The following is a 22,073-nucleotide window of genomic DNA, read 5'->3' as shown; positions in this document are numbered from 1 at the left end:
TGTCGTGTCCTGCCCGTGGGGGCGGTTGTTTTCTTTAAAAAAAATAGTCGGTGCATTTTAAATTGTTACTGTTTCGTTATGCTTTGTTTGCGGATGTGCGCCGTGTTACAATTGTGCAGGAAAAAAACGGAGATATATAGTGTAAAGTAACAAAGGGGAAAGAGAAAGATGACAAACTAACTCTAATGCCTAGGAAGAATAAATTAATTTCAATAAAAGACTTTAATAAGAAACCAACTGGCGTGCCGGGGTCTTTGTCTCACGGTAGCGTATGACCTTGAAAGGGAGGGAGGGGGAAAACTTGTCAAACCGCACTTCAGACTGAGAATCTTAGACGTGTTTAGAAACGATCCCCTCTATTTAATTCTATTTCTGACTTTCCCCTGCCGGACAGCAGCATTAGAAGATGTGCCCGGCTGTCCACGGCAATGCAAATTATTCCATTTTTTTGCTGAAATCTAAGACAGCCCACATCGAGATGGAACAGGATATTCTGGTCATCCTGGTCGGTATTGGTGCGGGCAAGGGAAGAAATGCCAATTTAATAGACAAGGGTGTAACATTTGTTCATCGCATCTTTTATTACACGTACAATAAATGTAACTGTTCCTTTTTCTTCTTTTCTACCACTACAATGCCCGAATGTAACCGCGTATTGCCTTTCCGTAGCGCGGCGGAACAATCGTTCGTAATGAACATTCATACACTAGCGAAAGCGTCCTAATCTTTAACTGCAAACACAAATATTTATAACCAAACGAAACCCACACTAAAACTAGCGCCCAAAAACTAAATTCCACCCACAAACGCACTTAGTGCGGCTTTGGTTTGTGTCCGTCTACGTAAAAGTTTCGTGTCGCCTGCGGAAGCTGCAACCGCATCCCTTCCAGGTCCTTCTGCAGTACTATCTGGCAGCCGAGGCGGGAGTTTTCGCGCAGAAACGGTGCCATATCGAGCAGATCGTCCTCCTTCTCCTCCGGCTCGGCCAGACGATCGAGATACTCGTCCTGCACGTACACGTGACAGGTGGTGCAGGCCAGCGAGGCCTCGCAGGCGCCCTCCATCTCGACACCGAACCGATGGGCCAGGTACAGTACGTTATCGCCCACCTTGCCCCGAACCGTCGTCTCCTTGCCATCCTTATCGATGTACGTAATGTTTACGCTGAAAAATAAGGATCGAAATAAATTTGACACGGTTGAAAAGATGTAGATGCGGGCACGATTGGCGGCAGGGACATACACTTCATCTTCACTCTTTGGATCCTGCCATTCATATTCGCCGTGAAGCAGCTCTGTAAAGTCAAATGAGGACAGTTTAATCTCCTATCAACCAACAAACCTTGCACAATGTTGTGGGGGGCAATGATTTCATAATACTCACGCACGGTGCTGTGTATATTTCGTGGTATAATTAACCTGTAGCACCGGTTGTACATGCCACGCGCCAAATGAAGTAAAGAGGTTGTGATGGGCATCGTTGTGTGCTTTAGTGGAAGATGGTCCACTGGTGCAAAATTTACAACAAATTAACTGAAATGGATTTGATACCGGTTTTCTGTGTACGATAGGGGAGCACTGAAATCAAAACAAACACCCGTCACAACAATGTGGACCAATGACAGCCGACAGTTTCGAATCGCTTGCTGTTGTTTTCGAACTAATACATTCCACGAAAAAAGGGCTTTTTGATGCTTTACCTGTGCAAAAGTAATTCCTATTATAATATTTTAATGCTAATAAAATGATTCACTTCATTTGAACGCCTAAGTTATCATCAAGAGCACTGAAAAGCATTCAATTCAGAATTTCACAACCATCATTTTGATTTTTGCTTCGTCAAGTTGTAATTCTAAACTGAACGAATGTTTACTTTGCTGCGTTCAGTTTGACAGTGCTTTTCTTCGCACGGCCAACCCCATACCATATCACGCATGCTGTACGTTTTCAGCACCGATGACGTCACAGTTGCCGCTTTACTTTAACTAGTGCGAGCAGGACGGCAACATGCCACACACGCTACCCCGCCTGTGGGTTTGTACTGGGAGTTTTTGCTCCCTTTTCTTCCATCATGTTTATTATTTCTCTGGAAATCGTCAAGGCAGGAAGCACGGAGTCTGGCGGAAGCCATTCGTTCGCTCGAAATTTTCACTCGCTTTTCCGACCAAACCTACCCGGAACCTAGTAGCTAGCGTTGAAACAAAACAAAGTGATCGCAGTGCGTGTTGCGTTGTGTGTGTGCATTACGGAAAATTACGCCGGCAATGCGGAAATAGGAGTTAGAAGCGCCAGTTTCGTGAAAATTACTACCTCTCTCACACTCACTCTCTCACACCTCCGTCAGCATCAAGCGAACAATAATAATCCACTTTGCCCAAAGATCGATTTATGCCCTCCTTCCTCCCCATCGTGCTGCTCAGAATTGCGCCTGCAGCAGGTTCATTGTCGCGTGTTTTCCCACCTCCAAGTGTGTGCATGTGTGCTGCGTAGCCGTGTCTCTGTGTGTCTCTCCCTTCCCTCGTCCTGTGTGTAACGATAGTGTTTCGGTGACAATCAATAGCGCCTACAGCATCCCTAAAGTGCTACAACTCAGCACCCGCAACCCCGAGGGGAAAAGTGAAAGGTGACGAAATTGTGTATTGTGCGTGCGAGGTTTTTCCTACCGAGTGTCGGCGAAAAGGGTGAGATAGTTTTCTCCCCACTGCGCAGTGGCTTTTTCTTTTGTGCACACACGCACACACATACACGCGTAGTACCATCTCACACCTCTTCGCTTGTCCGGAGGCGGCAGCTGCTACTGGTGTCATCATCAACACACACACACACACACCCTCCCGGTTCGGTACGCGCGAGACACAAAGCAACAGCAGCAACAGTAGGCGTTGTGTGTCGCGCGCGTGTGGCACATCGAAACCAACCCCCTGGAAAAGAGCAAGTGCGAGACGTTTCTCACACGCACACACACATACACACGCACGTCGCGGAAGCGCAAGGATTTCCGTAAAGGACGCTTGAATGTTCGACACGATGATGCAGCAAGCCGTATCGATCAAAGCCGAGCCGGACTGGAGTGACCTTTTAGTGGCGGAGCCGGACAATCGCGCGCAATACGCGCTCGAAAATGTGATTCGCCAGCAGCAGCAACAATTGCTACAGCAGCAACAACAGCAGCAGCAGCAGCAACAGCAGCAGCAGCAGCAGCAACAGCAGCAGCAGCAACAACAGCAGCACCAACAGCAACAACATCACCAGCAACAACAGCAGCAGCAGCAGCAGCAGCAATATCATTTGCGCAATGGGGCCGGTGCAAGCCTCACCCCAAATACAAGCAACCCGGTCGCGATTGTAAATGGGGCAGGGGCGGCTGGGTCCAGCGCGAGCCAGCAATCGGGAGGCGATCCCAGCGAGGACAACGAACCGCTGGACATGATCGAGGCGATCGGCGACTCGGACGACAACGATTTTGCTGAGGCAGAATCGCTCACGCTGCAGCAGTTCAAGGTATGAAAAGAGAAGGGAGGAATGGGGAGAAGGGGGGGGGGGAGTTTTTTCTGTTCCGTGGGATAGCTTTTCTCGGCCCCAGTCCCCGGGGGTCCACGCACTCGTAAAAGATCGTCAATGTTTGATTCGTTTTAGTGTCCGCCATCCCCCCGTATATCCTTCCGCATTTTGTTGTGCTTTCGGTGCGCACATATCCGCGTGCGTTGTTTGTTTGGCTGATGCTGTGTAAATAACGTGTGGCACCGAATGGGCGTGTGCGTGTGTGTGTGGTCAATGGAAACGCTGGCACAACCGCACACAGGATGCGTTGCCTATGCCACGACCCTTCACACCGCGTTGCTTGCTGCTGCGATCGTCGTTTATTTGTGTAAACAACGGCGTGTTCCACTTTTTAGTCTTCGCGCCCAACCATTGCTGGATGCGAAGAACCAATGCGAGAGGCATGCCAAAGAATAACATCAGCGCAAACCGTTAGTAATAGCAAAGACTGCGTTCCTGCACATCCGCCCGAGTACGATCGCGTATTGCACTGCAGCTTTAATATCCATCTATAAAACATGTTGCCCTTTGCGACTTGGTTACGTTACCGATGGTAATTTACTATTTCGCATGCTCATGCACAACCAACAACAGCCCAAAATGAGGGCGTAGGACTGTGAGAATATTCGTCGTTGCGTACGATCGCAGTGCTGCTGCGTGCAACGACGTCCGAGCAGTACGCTGTTATGTTTTGCGCGATGGTCGTACGTTCGCACGTACGATCAGAATTTGTAAACATAAAATGCAAAATCTCGTTTGATGGGCTTGATGGCTTGTTTCGCTGCAATTACCATCGATCATCTACACAGGCATTGTTTGGGCTTTCCTTTTTGCCTTACCGCGAGCATTGTATGCGTGTAGCGTACATTTATAGCTTTGTCTGTAAATATATACGGGGAAGACAAATAATGGTACACAGAGCTAGTAATGGTCTCGATACGTGCCAAATCCCTTTAGAATACAAATCTGTCATAATTTTCACCTTTCGGTATTGCAGAAAAGAAAAAGCTGGTTTCATGGCACAAAAATAGTCCGATTGCAATCGATCGATTTTTCCCCCCAATGAAGCAATTCGATAGCAGCGTCAATACCCCTCGTACAAACCTGTACTCACTTTAAAAATATCCTTAAAAAGGTGCATCGGAGTGGATTTTTTTTTAAGAGCGCGAAACACAAAAGCGCTGTTGGTTCTCCTCCAGCAACACCACCCGCGTAAGGGCGGCGAGGGAGCGATACCGGTGCACTTGTACGGGAGAAACTGCTTTCGTAAACCCGCGCGTCGATAAAAGCATTAAAATCCGTACGATTCTGCGTGCCGAAAGATGCACGAAAGGTGTGTAGCCAATTCCCCCTCCATCTTCCCGTCTTCCATACTCCCGCACTCTCCCGGCTTTATTTTCTGTCACGCTCTTGTTCATCGCCAGCTCTCCCGCTCAATCGACACTTATCGCTCGGTCGCTTCTGGCTTTTCGTCTTTTTTATGGCCAAAGTGTCCTCATCTTCCGCCACGAGGACACACCGTAGGCCAGCGGCAGCAGCAGCAGTAGCGGTGGCGGCGCAAGGCACCGGCACTTTATCGCCTCCTACCGGCACAAAAGTTTGTGTGTGAGGGAGAGAGAAAGAGCGACGCAAACGAGATGGGACACGGGAAGGACGAACCAAACGCGCGTAGTGGCGGTGGTGATGCGCGGTGTGCCAGGGATAAAACTCGTAAAACTTTATAACATCCCATGAATTAAACTTTATTTTACGCTGTATTCTTTTATTATTTCACTCTACTGTTCGCTTACGACGTTTTATCGTTTTAGCTGACTTGGCAACTCGAACGGTGCGGTGTGTGTGTGAGGGTGTAGTCACGGTGAAGGTAGTCTCTGTGCTGTGTGCGCGCAGGTTTAGCATTGAATGGAAGTGTGTGAGATTGTGGAGGGAAATTTTACTTCACACACACTCGTGAATAAGGATTTTTCTTATACTCGTCGTTATATTTTTTAATGTCGTCTTGCAGCAGTGCATGATTAAATTTAATCAGTCTTTCGTTATCTACCCGTACACTTATGCGGAGAATTTGGTCGTTCTACTAGGACGGGTCCTTTCGGACGGTTTTGTGACAGTCGGGACGGTATTTTTTATTATTTAAAGTTTTTATTATTTTTACATTTCCATATCTTTTTTCCTTTGCTTTAAAATATGTAAATTTTACATCTTATTCGCTCTCTTCCATTCTCTCTCAAGCACTCTGTTTCTTTCACTACATTCCAAACAGCTTTGTGTTCAACATGGATATTCCATTTGCTTTGTGTTTTCTTTCTTTTCTGTTTTTGGCTTCTCCGTTTTCTCAGCTTTTATATTTATTTTATCCCACACTAACGGAGGTGTCAAAGTTCTATTTTCTGGCATCGTTTTCGTTGGGTTGCGTTTTAATTCTGTATGCGGAGTGCGTATGTTTCCATACGCAGTGTGTTTTGTACTGTATTTTTAGGTACAGTTATTAGTGGCGATCTCCGACCAAGACGATGTGTTTACTGTTCTAGGAACTCGAATCTCAAGATTTGACGCTGAATGGGAAGCTCAGAGGAGTTTCAGTTATTTCCGAAACAGTCATGCTCGTTTGTTTAGTCTTCTTGTAGGAGGGAAAATGAACCCTTGAATAGTTCTCTGTGGGAGTTGACCTAAATTACATTAGACCACCAATATAGATGCGTGTTAACCTTAGTATCTATTGTAGACCACTGTGTGGTCGTCCGCATCCCAACGGTTAGTTGTTTCGATTGAATACAATAAGCAAAACTGCAACATTCCCCGCGCCCCCGCTTTCAAACTGTATCGTAATTAAAAATAATGAACGTTACGCTACTTTCGCTTTAATTAGACACTTAACGGCTATTTATACGATCGAATTTTACTGGCCTTTATCTGGTTATTTGAAACAGCCTTATTTTCATACCCCCCCGTCCAATGCACAACTAATCACCCGGTGCGAGCGATCATTTCGCTTCGCTTTATCTCGACCCAAATGAGGTTCCTCTTTTAATAGTCCTTTTTATCCTGCCTAATAACCTGCTATATGATGCGGGAAGGACCAACCCATCTATCGTTCAGGAGCAGAAGCAGCAGCGTTCAGGCGGCGCCATCTGTCTGTGTCTTGCACATGCATGGCGAGGACGAGGACCCATTCGAATGATTGCGATCATTATTAGTTTGCTTTTACTGTTTCGCTATTCCTTTCTTTTTTTGTTATTTTAAATTGCAGTGGAATAATTACACTGCTAAGCCGTGGCCTCGAACCTCGCTCTAGTGCAGCGGGGAGAGAACGAAGTTTCCGTTTATGGTCCTCAGCACACACACACACACACACACACACACAGTACAGTTGGATGGTGACGACGACGATGCGAGCAAATGGGCGGAATCTCATTTTCTTATTTCGCATCGAATTTTATATTTATTTGCTTGCTATATTTCCACCATTTATCCCCCCGCGCTCACTCGTTGCGCCCCTCCGCTTTAACGATCCTATCAATCCATCTTTATCGTGCTGCCTGTGCTTTCCGCCCTCCGCGTTTCGCCCACACTTTCGATCATATACGATCGCAGGGCTCAGCATCTGTCGCAAGCTCGCTTTATGTGTGTGTGTATGTGCAGGTTTTATTTTATTTAGTTTACTCATTTAACAACTTTACCCCGCTGCTTGCTGTTAACGCGCCCCCCGGGCCACCCATCTCCCCGTTTCGCCTTTTGCGATCCATATCCCATCGCACAGTGTGCTCCTTTAATCGTCTTTTTCCATTGCTATTTTCGGTTGTTTTCTGTTTTCATTTATTTTTATTGTTATTGTTATGGAATCCCTCCCCCCTTCGTTCCTCCACTTCCTCACTGACCCCTTTTTCCTTCCTTATCTATTTGCTGGTGCGTGCTCGCTCACTCTTGGCGCGGGGAGTTTTTATCTCAGTTTCACCCAACCAAACCCCCTCGTCGTCCCGCGTTCCAGCGTTTTATATGAAACACGAAACGGCCAAGCACACGCATTAAAATTCGTTAGTATTTCCGTTGGTGTGTTCTTGTTTCATTGCTGGGTGCAGCCGTAGTCGTCTTGTTGAGATTATATTTATATTTTGTTTCCTTTATTTCTTACACCAAGGAGAGAGAGAGAGCGAGAGGTGTGTGTGTGTGTGTAGGATATATCTGGCTCCATTTTAATCGGGATGGCTGCGAGTGAGAGGTGTGTGTGTGTGTGGGTGTAGTAGGGCTAGATGGGACCGTGCCGGGAAGATGAAAAAGTATTTTTATTTTATAGCACCCACCGTCGTCGTCGGCTGGCTGGATCATTTTTACAACGACTGTGGTGCCTGCTCGCACACAATTATATACCACGGCGCGGTTTTGTCGTCGCTCTTCCTCCCCGCCACCGTCGCCATTTGGTTGCTGGTGGTGGGTTTGGTTGGTTCGTTTCAGCACATTTTATGGGGCCGTATTAAAAGTTTTTCTTTTTCATAACAATAATTTTGTGTTTTTCGCTCAATTATATTTGCCTTTGTTTTTGACGTTTCGGGGTGCTTTTTTTCGGGCTTCTCCCTGTCTCGCTGTTGTTGTGTGGCGCCTTCTTTAGGGCGGCTGCTCCTCCGGCAAAGATGGAGCCATTCACCTTAAACCCTCTACTTCTCTCTCTCCGTTTCTCTCTCTTTGTTTCATCGCTTCTAATTTATAAGCGAGAGTACCTGCATTTTATATCTTTTACGGCGTTCAGATCTTAGAACAATTTTTTATCTTCCATTTTTATGGCAAATTTTGGACTGTTAATTGCAGGGGGCGCACAAGGACCCGCCGCGCGCGCACGATTCACCAGAAGCACGATCTTAATTTCGCTCGTTGGGTCGCTTTGGATCGCTCTTACACACGACGCCGGACGGCCGGACGGGACAGAATGGCGCGCTTAATTTTCTGAGAATTCTTTCGCTCGCTTAATAATGATTTCCTCTTTCCCATTACTTGTTTTTGTTACAAAATTTATGTTTCTTTCGGAGATGAAAAATTCTCTCCCATTATTCAAGCCGGCGGGAATGTTTATAAGTTTCACAATTTGTATTATATTGTGTGCATCTTTCCCTTCGGCTTTTGCTAAACACAGTTTGCCGGGGCTGCCGGTACAATATTTATGTGGGTATATTTATTTTTAAACAATTCAGTTCTCTGTTTATCTTTCGGCTTTTGCCAGCCCAGGCCCGCAGCAGCACTGCGCACATGCTTTAAATTATTGTTATTATATGTTTTTCCCCCTTGTTGCTTGCTTCTTGCCCTCTTTGCTGTGTTTCATTTTCGTATTCGACGTGTATATGTGTTATCTCTTTTGTTATTCTTTCACCCTCCGGTTTCCCTTGTTTTATTTGCTTCGTTTCCTTCAAAACCCGAACTTTGTATTTGTTCCATTTGTATAGAGGTGTCGATTTTTCTCCTTTTGCATCCCATTCATTCTTCTCTCTCTCTCTCTCTCTCTCTCTCTCTCTCTCTCTCTCTCTCTCTCTCTCTCTCTCTCTCTCTTTCGTCTCTCTTCCCGCATGTGAGCGCTCATTTTCGCCTTGTGCAAGCTTATTACTTTTCCGTTTGTCGTTAAAAGCCATTACGGCGCACAATTTTACCAATTCAAAACTACTACCAGCACACAATTCAAAAGTATATATATGTGTGTGCTCTGGGATTTTAATTTCGGAATTTATCGCTAGAAACTTTTTTCTTTCCTTCTTTGGTTTCATTCCGTTTGCTTATCCAATTTATCGCATTGTATCACGCATCGTCCTAATTATCATTCTTTATAGCATCAAAACGGGCCATAGATTTAGGCTGAGCTTCTAAATATGAATTTATTGTTAGCTTAGAAAAGTATGGAATTAGCAGCAGCAGCAGCAGCAGTTGAGTGAAATTTATTTTTCCTTTTTATTGTTGGTGGGGTTTTCTCTTTGCTTAACCTGATTTTCAGGCCCGCGTAACCGAGCAGACGGAAGAGATTTTACCGCTATTTATAAAATAGGAAGCGAGTAAAGTCTTATTTTATTGCTTCGTGTGCCTTTTTGGAATGTTCTGGTGTGAGCTCTGTTTCTTTGTGTTTCAATACTTTTGGTATTTGCCTTACTTCCACCGTTTCTTTCAAGCCATTTCGACTGCTTTTTTTTAAATAAAAACACCTTTGTTAAAATATCGTGAACTAAAGTACGAATTATGTACAGCGAATAAGGTGTAGAGAGGGATTAGACTGTGCGAGTTGCCATTGACCTTATTAGTCCTCCGGGGGCCTTGAGAGTAGTGATGGGAGCTCGGAATCGGACCTACCCGATTTCGGCTCCGGAGTCGATTCCGGAGCCGATTCCAGAGTCGACTCCAGAGCCGATTCCGAAGTCGGGTTCAGTATCGGCATCGGCTCCGGTATCGGAATCGGCTCCGGTATCAGAATCGGCTCCGGTATCGGAATCGGCTCCGGAATCCCAATCAACTCCGGAATCACAATCGGCATCGGAATCACAATCGGCTCCGGTAACGGAGTCAGAATTGACTCCAGAAATGGAACTAGCTCCGGAATGAGAATTAGTTCTTGAATTCAAATATGAAGTTTCAGAAGCGAAATCAGTTAGGAAATCCCTATGATAATGAATCGTTTAGAAGTAATTTTTTTTTTTTTGCGGCTATCAATACTTAGCATCATTGGACCCAAACGCCTATGGAGATGCCGAAACCGACACCGTTTCGAAGCTAATTCTGATTTCGGGGCCAATTCCGATCCCGGAGCCGATTTCGATTCCGGAACAAATTTCGGAGCCGATTCCGGAATCGATTCCGAAAACTGATTCCGAACCTATTATCCGAAATCGATTCCAGAAAACTTCAGAGCTACCCGGAATCGATTCCGACGAAAACTTCATTTTTCCCATCACTAGTTGAGAGGCAGCAGAGGAAGCAAATCGTGTGCAATGTAAGCTATAATTTTTCAGCTTCTAAAATTCCAATGTTGCTCATTTTGAACGCGACTTGGCCTTGGCTAGTGCTGACGGTTGCACTTACTTTTTGCCACCAGAGTAAGGTGAGAAAATAAAAATATTAAATCGTAAAAAGTGTACCTTCCAGATCGCACACTGGCTCGCTAGTCACTGCACAGGCGCAGACAGATCGCGTTCAACGCGTAGCGCGCTCTGCTCTGCTAGAAATCAACCCCTGCTCCAAGTTAATATTTAACCCAGTTTTATAGCTATGCAATCAAACCATCGCAATCAAGCAGCATCGCTCTATGTATGTGTATGGCTCGAAAAAGGGTTCAAGGAGCCTTCCTTTTTGCCCCCTGCGCGTATGTGTGTGTATGTGCACATATTGCAAAACAGTTCAGACAATTGGCCCGCTGGGTTTTGATAGGAGGGTGTGTGTGTAAGCAAGGGTAATAATTCTATACTATGGTTTTAATTAAAACCTCCAACGTTTACAGCACTCTACTGGCCCTGCTGGTCGCTGCCGGTGTACGTGTTTTCTATAAAATCGTTCCCCGTTCAAGCATGGAATTGGCTCATTTTGTGTTATCTTTCGGGGTTCGGCTTGTTGTGTGGCAGGAGAAGCAGAGGGCATTAACAAAAACGCCAGACGTTACAGTAACATTATGGCACAGGGTGTAGGGCGAAACGCGATCAGAATATAACAAGCTTCTAGTGTGTTGGAAAAGTTTGGAACTGAATGAAAAGTCTTAAATTATGATAACACCGTTACTTGTTCTTTATCCTTCTCCGCCTTTAAGGTCCTGTTTCAATCGCTACAAATCATGCAACAATAATGCTAGTGTTTATCAATGTATTGTAACTTAATGCTGTCTTCCTGTCCTAATCCCTTGTTCTTTATGGCCGTTCTTACTAACCTTTTCTTGTTTTAAATGACCTTTCTCTGACATTCGCTTTTGGGATGTGATTCATAGCGCTCTGTGGCTATTGTGTGCAGACGCTTTCGATTCGGTTCCAATCCTATTTTCTTTTCCGTGTCCTTCAGCACCAGGATCATGTAAAATATGTAGATGGTTGGCTTTGTTCTTGTTGGGTTAGAAAGCGAACATTATTGATCAGTTCGTGTTACCACAAAGAAAATGATAGAATATCTGCTCAAATTTCAAGTTAGACTTGGAAATCAAACCTTTTTCTCTCGTCTGAACATAAACTCTTGAGGTAAAAACTTTTAAAATTCGTGTACCAACATAACATAAAACCTCAATTTAGTGTCCGAATCACCCTATATATGCATACATCCGTCATCTTTCCTAACGAGAGCAGCACCACCGCACCAGTTCGTTAGTAAAAAGCTATTTGCTGCCGTTGCCAGTCGTTCGTTCGTTCGACGTCGTATAAACCCTTTTGCATAAAACATTTCATATTACACATAAATTTATATTTCTCTCATTTATTCATGCCCCTTTCTCCCTTATCAACAGTCCTCCCCCCGTTTGGACCCAGCCTTCTCTGCCCCGAAAGGGGTTGTTAGAGTACTGGTGCAATTTTACTGATTTTATCATGCCACCCACTCCCGCCCGTTGTTGGTTTTCGTCCTTCTGTTAGGACCCTATCGCTCGCACTCGCTCTACCGTAGCCGTTACCTCTCTTTCGGTTGTTTTCTTTGCGTTTCACTCGCTCCTTGCCCGAGGGTTTCCCTCACTTTTTACCTGCCGGTAGCAATATCGGTTCCAGCTTCACCTCAACGGCTTCTGCTCTCTTCTAGTCTACGCTCAGCACTAAAGTTCACGTCTCTTTGATTGCTCTCGCCGAAAGCTCTCTTCATTCCTCTCTCGCTCTCCCTCTATAAATCTCTCTCAAACACTCTCTCTTTTTACCGACCGATGTCTCCCCTTTTTTGGAGGGGTGGAAAGAACCTCACCCTCATTCACACACCACCACCGCCCCTTGGGTGCCAATCTCACTCGACGACGACGCAGACAGCGTGTTTGTTCGTTTCGGAGTTTTCTCGGTTCGGAAATTAAACAAAATTAAGCGCTTATCTTCCTGTGCCCTCCGTTAGGCAAGGCTGCCATTGTACATGGTGATTACACTGTTACCCCCCTACGACCTCTCCCTCTCTCTCTCTCTCTGTCTCTCTCCGTTCTGGTTCTTGCCATTTGTTAACTCATCCGTCCCGTAAGCTTAAAGTTTCTCTATTGGTTTAGTGCCATCAGCAGCAACAGCAACAGCACCGACAACGATGACGACGACGACGACTCGAGCCACACACTTTCCTCTAATGTCGTCCTAAGTGTGGCTCCATCTTCTTCTGCGGGCGCTTACATCCCCCGTCCCGCGTTGTTGCTCCATCCTTGCTAGGATCCGGTTTTGAAAATGTCAGTTCATTTCTCGCTTTGATTACTAGTATTGATTTTACATTAAGCTCTCCCGGTAAGTGTTATTTCGGTCGCCACCACCACCACCACCTACCGGCATTATCGTTTAGGGCCACACAGGAGGAGCGTACCTTGTTTAACTATTGTCGGGGGGTCGGTATATATGCTTCCGAAATTGTCCCATCCCAGCTCGTTGCCACTGCAGAGAATGGGCACAAGCGCACGCAGAAATGTAACTATCTATATTTATTACAGCAAATAATGAACGTTATTCCCATTTAATGCGACCCCAAACCCCCCGAAACCCGCCCGGTCGATTCCCTTGTCCGCTCATTTCATCACATCTGCCCCGTCCCCGGGTCCCCTTTCGATTGCTATAATAAGCCCGTCATTCATTTCCACACTGCTCCCTCTCCCCCCCCCCTCCCTACCCCACTCTACTTTCTGCCATTCGTACCGCATCGCAACCGCCCCCGGTTGGTCACGCACATTTCGGCGCAATTTCCACGATCCTGTCACGCTCGCTCTCTCTCTCTCTCTCTCTCTCTCTCTCTCTCTCTCGCTTTCGCTTTCGCTCAATCTCTGTGAAAGCGTGTTCACCACGTGCTCGCCTCGGTAAGTGATGCCATCTAGCGGCGAGTAGTGTAAGTGTTTGTGCGTGTGCCTGTTTGGTACGGATGGAGATCGGAAGTGATTTCGCACTTCGATTGCTTTCCGGATGTTTTGAGGAAGGTTTTTGTTTATTTTTTCTTTTTCTATTAAAACGATAAACAAGCTTTTACTTCTTCCTGAGAGAGAAGTGATGGGGGTGGGGGGGACATCTTTTACCTTACTATTCGTGGACTTTCGTTCGGAAGCTTTTGGTTTGGGTTGTTTTGAACATCCGTTACCGTACACACAGACACACACACAGAGTTGACTTGGTTGCTGGAATTCATGGCTAGCTATCAAGAGGAAAGGAAACTATTTTCTTTTTTTTTCTCTTTCCATAATGCATAACCTCTCACTTCTTGCCATCTACCCGGTTTATCATCGTACCGAAACAATGCATAATCAAATGCGGCTCTTTTGAAATTAGCTCGCCTCACCCCACCGGAATGTTAAGCATTAGTTTTAAACAACTTTCTTACATGCTCCATGGCCCAAGATGCGACGGGAGCACTGTAGCTTATACTGCTTGTGATGGGGTAGAGGTAGACGGGGGAATGAGGACTGGGGTTCAAGGACGACGATAGCTGAGCTATGCTGCTGCTACTGCTGCTAGGGCTCGTCAGTTGTTCCAGAGTGTGCTGAAACCTAATGCTGCAAAACTTGAGTCCACTGCAATCATCGTGTTGATTTCCGAACTCAGTCCAACGCCCCCCACATCCTCTATCGTGAATAATTACTACTGACCCCCTACTCACCCAGACCAGCCTGACCGGGAGATATACCGACAGTGGTGGGGCATGGGCTAACCACTGGAATGTCGGTGAGAAAGCTCTCAGACGGTACGGACGAATGGAACGGCTTCAACCATACATTTTGAACTCACGCGAGAGCGAGTCCTGCCACTTGCAATGTTTGGTGGTGTGCTGTCTGTTCTCTCGCACAAAATACATATACACATACATGTCTGCCGCTTGATTTCACACTGTTTTCACTCGTTCGCTTGTTGCCGGTCGGGAAAAGGGATTCAGGGATTCCCGAAAAGAATGGTACCAGCTCTCTCCCCTTCGATGCACAATCGGGTTGATTCCGTTGCACTTCTGTAGAGCCTTGCGTCGACCTTGATGATGCGTGGTCACCTGATGCGTCCTCCGGGAAGCGGGTACAAGGATCCATCGCCAGATGTAAGAAGGATAGTATTGATTTTTCATACTGACCACCACCAGGAGGTTGGTGGGTACTAGAAGTTCGTCGTCTGTCGCTCCAACGTCGATTCCAGGACCTGCAAAGTTTTCCAACGGCCAAAACCTCCCAAGAATGTTGAACATTTTGCTGCTACACGGGGCACAGTGAGGTCGTCGGAGCTGGAAGTGAGCTGCACTCTGTGCGCTCTCTCGTTCTCTCTCGTTCTCTCTCTCGCTCTGTGACATACAGATATAATGCCGGTGCTGTAAAATGCTCGTTTGTTTCTTTCTTTGCATTATTTCATCGTTATCATTTTATGATGCCATTAATGTTGTACGTGCTGGCAAATGACATCGATTGAGACGTCGGGAAGGTAGGTGGTGGCGCAGGGCTTGAGTCGGAATGACGTCGCTCTTGATGATGATGATGATGATGGTGATGTTGATGGCTATGGATATTTCTGGAACGGAAACGATTTTATATACTATATAGAAGTCGTATTATAACAGTGTTTCTTTGTTGCATTCCTTTTTTTGTGTGCCGTGGCCACAATTTGTTCGCATCTTAGCTTTCGGTTTCCAGTTTGGTCCGCAAATGCGCCGCCGAGTATGAGGTTTGAGGACAGCACTCCTTGTCCCTTCTCCTCGTTTCAGGAACCACTTCTCTCCCATCACATTACTCCATCACGCTCGGCATTGTGCCTCCGAGCCGCGCGCTATTGCTTGGGCTGGTTCAATGAGATAATTAAATTTTAAAATAATATCATTATATTATCCAACAGAGTGGCTCTCTCTCTCTTTCTCTCATACAAACTCCCTTCGGTTTCTGGTACTCTCTCTCTCTCTCTCTCTCTCTTTCTGTCTCCGCGGCCATCCCCCTGCCGGCTTCTAACCCCCTGCCGGCTCCTCTCGGGTGTGTGTATGTGTGTATCATCCTGCTGTCATACCGGTTGTACGTTGACGACTGAGTTCCCTTCTTACACCTCAACCCTCATTGATGTCGATGGGTTTGGGAGGAAAGCATAAAATTAAAATAGCTTACGAACGAGTTCGGGCGGACGCGCGTCGAGAGATGGAAGGAGGCACAAGAAGCATACATAGGAAAATGGCCAAACCAAAACAGTGTTGTACTACAATGTATATAAAAGTACGACTTACATAACTTTTTAACGTGATTTTATAACACATTTTACACATAGGAGCTCCTTTGTATTGCTTTTGCGGGAGGGAACACTTTAAGGGGTCGAAGCGGGCGGTTTCTAAGAATTGCGTTTCACATACAATTTATCTTTATTATATTTGTTTGTAACTTTTCAACGCAGTGTGTTTGAGGATCACACGATAGCGCCAAGACATCGTATCACACTAAGCCGACAGGCGTAGTTGTTACCAGCTGAGCCTTCTAACTTCCCGTTCGACGCTTGAACCCTTGCTCTGCACAGTGGACAGTTTTCGGGACGAAAGTCCAAAAAATAATTATCGTATTTCTTTAATCCGAAAAAAAAACAATATAATCCACAGTATCCAACTATGATAAGAAAAATACTATATTTCAGTCCCCAGGTCGTATGGGTTATTCAGATAGAGACTAGGAGTCTTTGCTCATAACACTAGGACTAGCAAAAATTGATCATAACAACTTTTTTGAGTCTATTCGTATAAAAATATGTCAATTGCTTAAAGAGTATAGTGTGCATTACCTATTGCCAAATTTCAACATCGCAAAACATCGTAGTGTCATGTGTACCATGGCAAAGCTTTACATTTAATCAAAATATCTGTAAAGAAATTAGCCGCTACTTCGCGCAACTCTGGCAATTATTGGCATTTTAATGACAGTATAACATTTTCTTTAAAACAAATCGTTTTTTTTTTTTTTTTTTGGTAAAAAATGACAAATTATTCTATACTGCAGACTCTTAGGACAGTTGGTAATGGAATTTTATCATTGAATTTGATGATCAACGATGACGACGTGATGATAGATCAACGATATTTGAAAATTGTAAGGAGTAATATTTGAGGGAGTAACAGTTTTCAGGGATATACATGCGTGATCTAGCTGGTAATAGTTCTAGAAAACCATATGAAAGAGGCAGTTCGATGAAAGTGTAACTTTCTTCTAACCCGTTTGTATCTTTTCTTATGCTTACGCTTTAATGAATATAAGAAAGCACTGAAAGGCTGTGCCTAGTTTATTCGTTTTACAAGGTCAAGCAAGATAAAATTCCCTTCAGATCGTCGCCCGGTAGCGCCCCAAACAAGAACATTTTCGTAAAATAATTTCAGTTTTTTTTACATATTCATAAAACATTAATATTTTGTTAAATTTACATTTTCAGCTCTATATTGCACCGAAGAAATCATGTATTGAATGACAATTACTTTTATCCCGCTTTTTGTTGCACGGTGCCCACTGTGCTCTGCTGTGATTTTACATCATGGCAGATAGCTCTGTTTTCTAAAAACCCTCTTTCTCTGTCGGGTGGCTTTGTTGTTCCGTTCGCGTCTTAGATACGGAAGTGCAGGAGGAGTATACGCTGTGCAACAACACCCTTTCATATGCATTTCACAGCCCAAATTAGTGCTATCGAGCATCAAACGACGCCGATAGCGACGCGCAAACCCTCCATCGATACACCGATATAAATTCCACATAAGTGTGTGTCTGTACTATATTTGTCAGTCCTCGTCAGCGCCTCGACACGTCACGGTTAAAGGGCATGCGGTGGGTGCGTTTACCAGTTCCTCAAGTGATTTCGTCGGTGCGCTTTTGCGGGGAAGGAGCGCAGTCGCGGTTGCGTTTTGTTAGATGGAATCTAATAATTCTAAATTTCACTTCAATTAACCAGTTGCCCCCGGGAACCAGCCAGCCAAGTATTGAAGGTATCGTACCCGCACTGCCTGGGGGGCACAATGGGTGCCGGATGATGATGGTTCTTGGCTTCAGGGCTTCGCGCTGCACGTTGCTCAAATGGAAAAGCAAAAGAGACGGCACCAAGTTGCGAAGGAAACAGAAACAGAAACACATACCGGATTAGTGCGCTTATTAGAATGCTTATTAGATTGAAAGCATAGGGGAAGTACATAATACAGAGGGAGGGGTGGTATCGGATTTAATTTAGTTTCTAGTGTATGATTTTAAATTCTTCACTCGTGTACAACGTTCACTCGGTTTGCCCGCAATATACCCGGGGGGCAATAACTAAATTCGTATCTTGGCTGCGTGTTGTTGTGTGCTATATGTTATAAATGGCGTTTTAGTGGCAGATGTAGGTATCTTTTTTTTCGTTTTGTTGCCACTCGGAGTTAATAAGTGCCTCCGTGGTGGTGTGTGGTCTGTATCTTGTTGGATGAAAAACAATTACATTAATTTAACAACATCTGGAACCTACAAGAGCGGCCGTAGTGTTACACAGGCGCTTGATAAATATGTTTCCGACTAATAATTCCCTGATGGTGGTTTCTGTATGTGTGTGTGTCTTGATGGCAAAGAAGCATGGTTGGCTTATATTACGCACTCACGCTCATACAGAATATCATTATTTTTGTTTCCATTTTTTGTTGTTTTCTTGTTGATTGTTATTTGCTTTATGTGTGCGTGTGTGTATTTACCAAGAATCGTCTAAGCCTGATTGATGATGGTGAGAATGCGAACAGCCTCTCTCTACTACCGTGCGACCCTTCAGTTGTGTTTGCTAAAGGTTGTTTGTTCAGTTGGCTTTTTTTTTACATCTTGCTGCTGCTGCTGCCGCTGCTATTGTATCTTTATGTGCTGCTGCCATGGTGGGTAATTTATATACACACGAAAATAATCTCAATAACATTGCCTCCCCATTGTTCAATGCTTCGGTTTTCGTACCCGAATGGCAACAGTCGCGTTGTGTGCAATTTTATTTAAATGTTAATAATTTTAACGAACGAAATAGTTTCAGCAACGATTATCAATATTTAATTTCTCCCCCTCCGTTATGCTCGAACCGCCGGCTCAACCAGCAACAAGGGAGCGATTAAAGCCATGCCTTGTGTTATGCCCGCGCGCAACGACAGATCGATCCCTCCTCCCGCCACCACACTACGTACGTAGTTGAATAATTTTATGCAATGAAAATCATTTCGCATTTTCCATTTCAATCCAATTACTATTTTTATTTGGACTACATTGCAAACCCCCTTCCGGCAAACCACTCCCCCCCCCCCCCCCGCCGTCCGTTTCTCCCTTCTCTTGCGTCGATGGGTGCATATCAATCGCTTCAAAAATGGTCCAAAAGTGTGGGTTGGTGGGCGCAGTTTTGAGGATTGTCCCTCTTGTTTGACATTCCCTGCATTACCCGGTTTGGTCTTCCCCTTCCCGCAATCGGCAGGATGCAAAAATGTCAAAAATCATTACCATTTTATGTGTTGTGCTGTCACCCCCCCTTTCCCTTCTCATCACCCACACAAGAGCACGTTTTCGTTTCCACCATTGGGAAATATAATTAATGCAATAAATGAAAATAAACTGCCCATTTTACCATTTGTCCGAACACACCAAACCAGCTTGCTGCCAACCAGGGACATTTACAGGGTTTTTTACTTGCTTTCGCAAGCGCAGCAATTGACAGGACAACGGCATCAGTGTGACAGTGCCATCACGCTTAAGACAAACTTCGCACTTGATATATCATCACAGGCGCGGCACACAGTATCGCAAAGGGTTTTGTGGCTTAAGGCAATCATAATAACCACCGCCTATAAACGTTTTCAAAGCAATGCACACATCTGAAACTCGAAAGTACAGAGTTAGGTAAAGTGTTCGTCCCTTATAATGGTGAATTTACGTGAAAAAGTTAGGCCGAATATTTTGCTACAGCCTAAATGAATCCGTGTAAACACGTATAGTTGAATACTTGCTGGAATCAGCAACACTGGAATTGTAAGATTATTTATCGCGCTTGTAATATCAAGGGCGAAGGTTGCCTTAAGCATGACGACGTTCCGAAAGCAACTGATGCGCTTGTCCTGTCAAATGCTGCAGTTGCCTGCAACGTTGCTCCGCCTGCGAAATCAAGCAAAAAACCCTGTAAATAGAGCGCCGACCAGCGCCAGTTGGCTTTCACAAATAAAGCACAGTGCGAATAATAATATTGCCCCGTTATTTTCCATGGTGGCACCATTATTTTTGCTGCACATTTATTTCTAGTGGATAATATTTTCGCACCACCGCCGCAGCTCGTGACTGCTGGCGGCGCCAAGAGGTGGATTTCTTCAGTTTTGTTGTTGGTGCAAATATATTTATTGATTGTTTCATTTACTTCCTTCGGTCCTGTGTATGTGTGTGTCTGTTTGCGTGTGGTCCGTTAAATTTTATCCCATTTTAAACAACCCACACCCTCCGCACGATCTCCTTCAACCGACCGATCCGATCGATCGATTGCGAGTTGGTGGGTGCCGCGCATGTTTGCAGTTAACATTATCTCCGTTTTAAAACCGCCCCAGCGATGGATTAAGGCTGTGTGCATAAATTTTAATTAAACAACAAATAGAAGCTTAACCAGCGGACGAGAGAGAGAGAGAGAAAGAGAGTAAGAGAGAAAAATAGCAGAAGAAACAACAGAAATACAATTATTTCCAAATTGTATTTCAACCAGTACATACAAACCCGAAGCTCCTCGGTTTGTAGGACGACACACACACACACACACACACACACACACACACACAGCGAGCGGTAGATGTTGCGAAAGTGTCATTTATTTGTCGGTTTTTATTTCTCGAAACCAAAATCTCCAATTTGAGTCGCGGCACACACAATCCTCAATCGTTATCCAGCGGACGGGACGACGGTTTACTGGGGTTTACTTCCATTGGTGGCAAAACGATGAATTATGGATTGCGGCCCGTCCTTTCGTCCGTCCGTCCGCAATCTTTTGCCGCCGAACGACGGGCTCTTGCTTACGGTCCGCTTCCTTTTTGCCGCTGCTGCTGCTGCTGTTGTTTACTTACCGTTTCTTTTGTGTTTATTTAATCAGATTATAAGAAATTATCTACTACCATCCGAGCGGCCGCCGGTGTGGTTCGATCTTTCATGTTGTTGCTCCGTGGTCCGGCCCGTTGCTTCGGCAACAGATTTTCCTCCCCCAATGAGCGGCGGGAGAGTTAGAGATTTGCGGATCTATTAACCTTTCTTTTTCAGTCCTCTTCCCGAGTCTCGTTAGCGTAGCTTTTGGAGCACCCGAACGCCAGGATACTACTACCGTCGCCCCTCTGTATGATGTCGCGGAAAATGTTAAGATTAAATTGCCACAAATGGTTAGTTTTTACCGGTTTGTGAGTGACATTTATCTTTCGCTCTGCTGTCAACACTCATTATTACTATTCCTTTCCGGTATCGGCGAAAAACGCGCAAAGCATATTGTTGTGCTGCTATGCTGCTGTGGCAGTGTGTCCTTTAAATAGAAATAAATTAAAACTCTACCGGCAAGTAACGACGGCCATCGAGATACGAGAGAGGGGCAGGCTTGATTGTTTGATGATGATAATGATGATGATGATAATGATTATCGCGATGACGACGCACTGGCACGACGATCTTGCTTGGGCGCTTTTCTTCTTTCAAATCACGTCTACTTTGTCGATTTCTCTCTCTCTCTCTCTCTCTCTCTCTCTCTCTCTCTCTCTCTCTCTCTCTCTCTCTCTCTCTCTCTCTCTCTCTCTCTCTCTCTCTCTCTCTCTCTCTCTCTCTCTCTCTCTCTGTCTTACTATGCTCCTTCTTTTCTGTTGCTCTGCTTTGCATGCAATCAAAGTATTGAAAGTGTGATTTTTCGTTTTAATGGTTGTCGTTGTTGTGTAAATGGGAAACAGGGAAAATTGCTACCCAAAAACAGAGAAGAGAGAATGAAAGAGAACGGCTGCCACAGCTGGTACTAGCTGCGAGAAAGGGACACTTACCGTTAGTGTACCGTACCGTGGAAAATGGCGGGAAAATTACGGCGAAACGCCGTAAGGGCGGCGGGCGGCTGCAGGTGCGAGGCGGGAGAAATATAATGAAATAAAATCGACATTATGCAAATAACCATGGTTAAAAATCTCCATCAGGCAAAAGCCATCTTTCCAGGGCGGAGGGATATGGACCGAGGCCAATGGAAAACGGCGCGAGCGGCGCCAAGCGCGGCTACATTTTTGTTGTGTGCCGCTCTCTGTGTTTGTATATTATTTGCGTTTTTATACGCACACAATGGTGTGTGCTGGAAAAAGCATCGTTTTCATGCCGAAAGGTTTTTTTTTGGCAGGAATGTCGTGGCCTGGAGAGAGAAAAGAGTGGGGGTGCGTTTTCTTTCCTCCCCCATTCCACTCTCCCCGTAGGCCTAAGAGTCCTCC

General features: G+C 45.2%; 2 protein-coding genes across 2 annotated transcripts in view; one reads left to right on the top strand and one right to left on the bottom strand.

The window, feature by feature from the left end:
• Positions 1 to 557: 557 nt before the first annotated feature.
• LOC121594499 (adrenodoxin-like protein 1, mitochondrial) lies at positions 558 to 1,634 on the bottom strand. Its single transcript, XM_041917803.1, has 3 exons — positions 1,384 to 1,634; positions 1,243 to 1,294; positions 558 to 1,164 (listed from the first exon to the last, which is right to left on the bottom strand). Exons 1-3 carry the CDS (start codon positions 1,475 to 1,477, stop codon positions 813 to 815), a joined length of 498 nt encoding a protein of 165 aa, XP_041773737.1. The 5' UTR covers positions 1,478 to 1,634; the 3' UTR covers positions 558 to 812.
• Positions 1,635 to 2,065: 431 nt separating this feature from the next.
• Positions 2,066 to 22,073, top strand: part of LOC121594496 (putative uncharacterized protein DDB_G0291608) — a 77,069-nt gene continuing 57,061 nt past the window's right edge. Inside the window, exon 1 of the mRNA XM_041917798.1 lies at positions 2,066 to 3,500. Within this exon, the coding sequence (XP_041773732.1) occupies positions 3,015 to 3,500 (486 nt within the window). The 5' untranslated portion in view covers positions 2,066 to 3,014. The remainder of the gene's footprint in view (positions 3,501 to 22,073) is intronic.

This window comes from Anopheles merus, chromosome 2L (assembly GCF_017562075.2).
Source record: "Anopheles merus strain MAF chromosome 2L, AmerM5.1, whole genome shotgun sequence".
Lineage (NCBI taxonomy): Eukaryota > Metazoa > Arthropoda > Insecta > Diptera > Culicidae > Anopheles > Anopheles merus.
Note: the sequence above shows the minus strand (reverse complement) of the source record. Positions and strands in the feature narration are given on the sequence as shown.

Bases quoted from the DNA above. Each gene is read 5' to 3' on its own strand.
- LOC121594499 (XM_041917803.1), bottom strand. From the start codon at position 1,477: ATGCCCATCACAACCTCTTTACTTCATTTGGCGCGTGGCATGTACAAC. The intron at 1,295-1,383 runs GTGAGTATTATG...TTGACTTTACAG, and splicing joins AAATATACACAGCACCGTGC to AGCTGCTTCACGGCGAATAT. The intron at 1,165-1,242 runs GTATGTCCCTGC...CTTATTTTTCAG, and splicing joins CCAAAGAGTGAAGATGAAGT to CGTAAACATTACGTACATCG.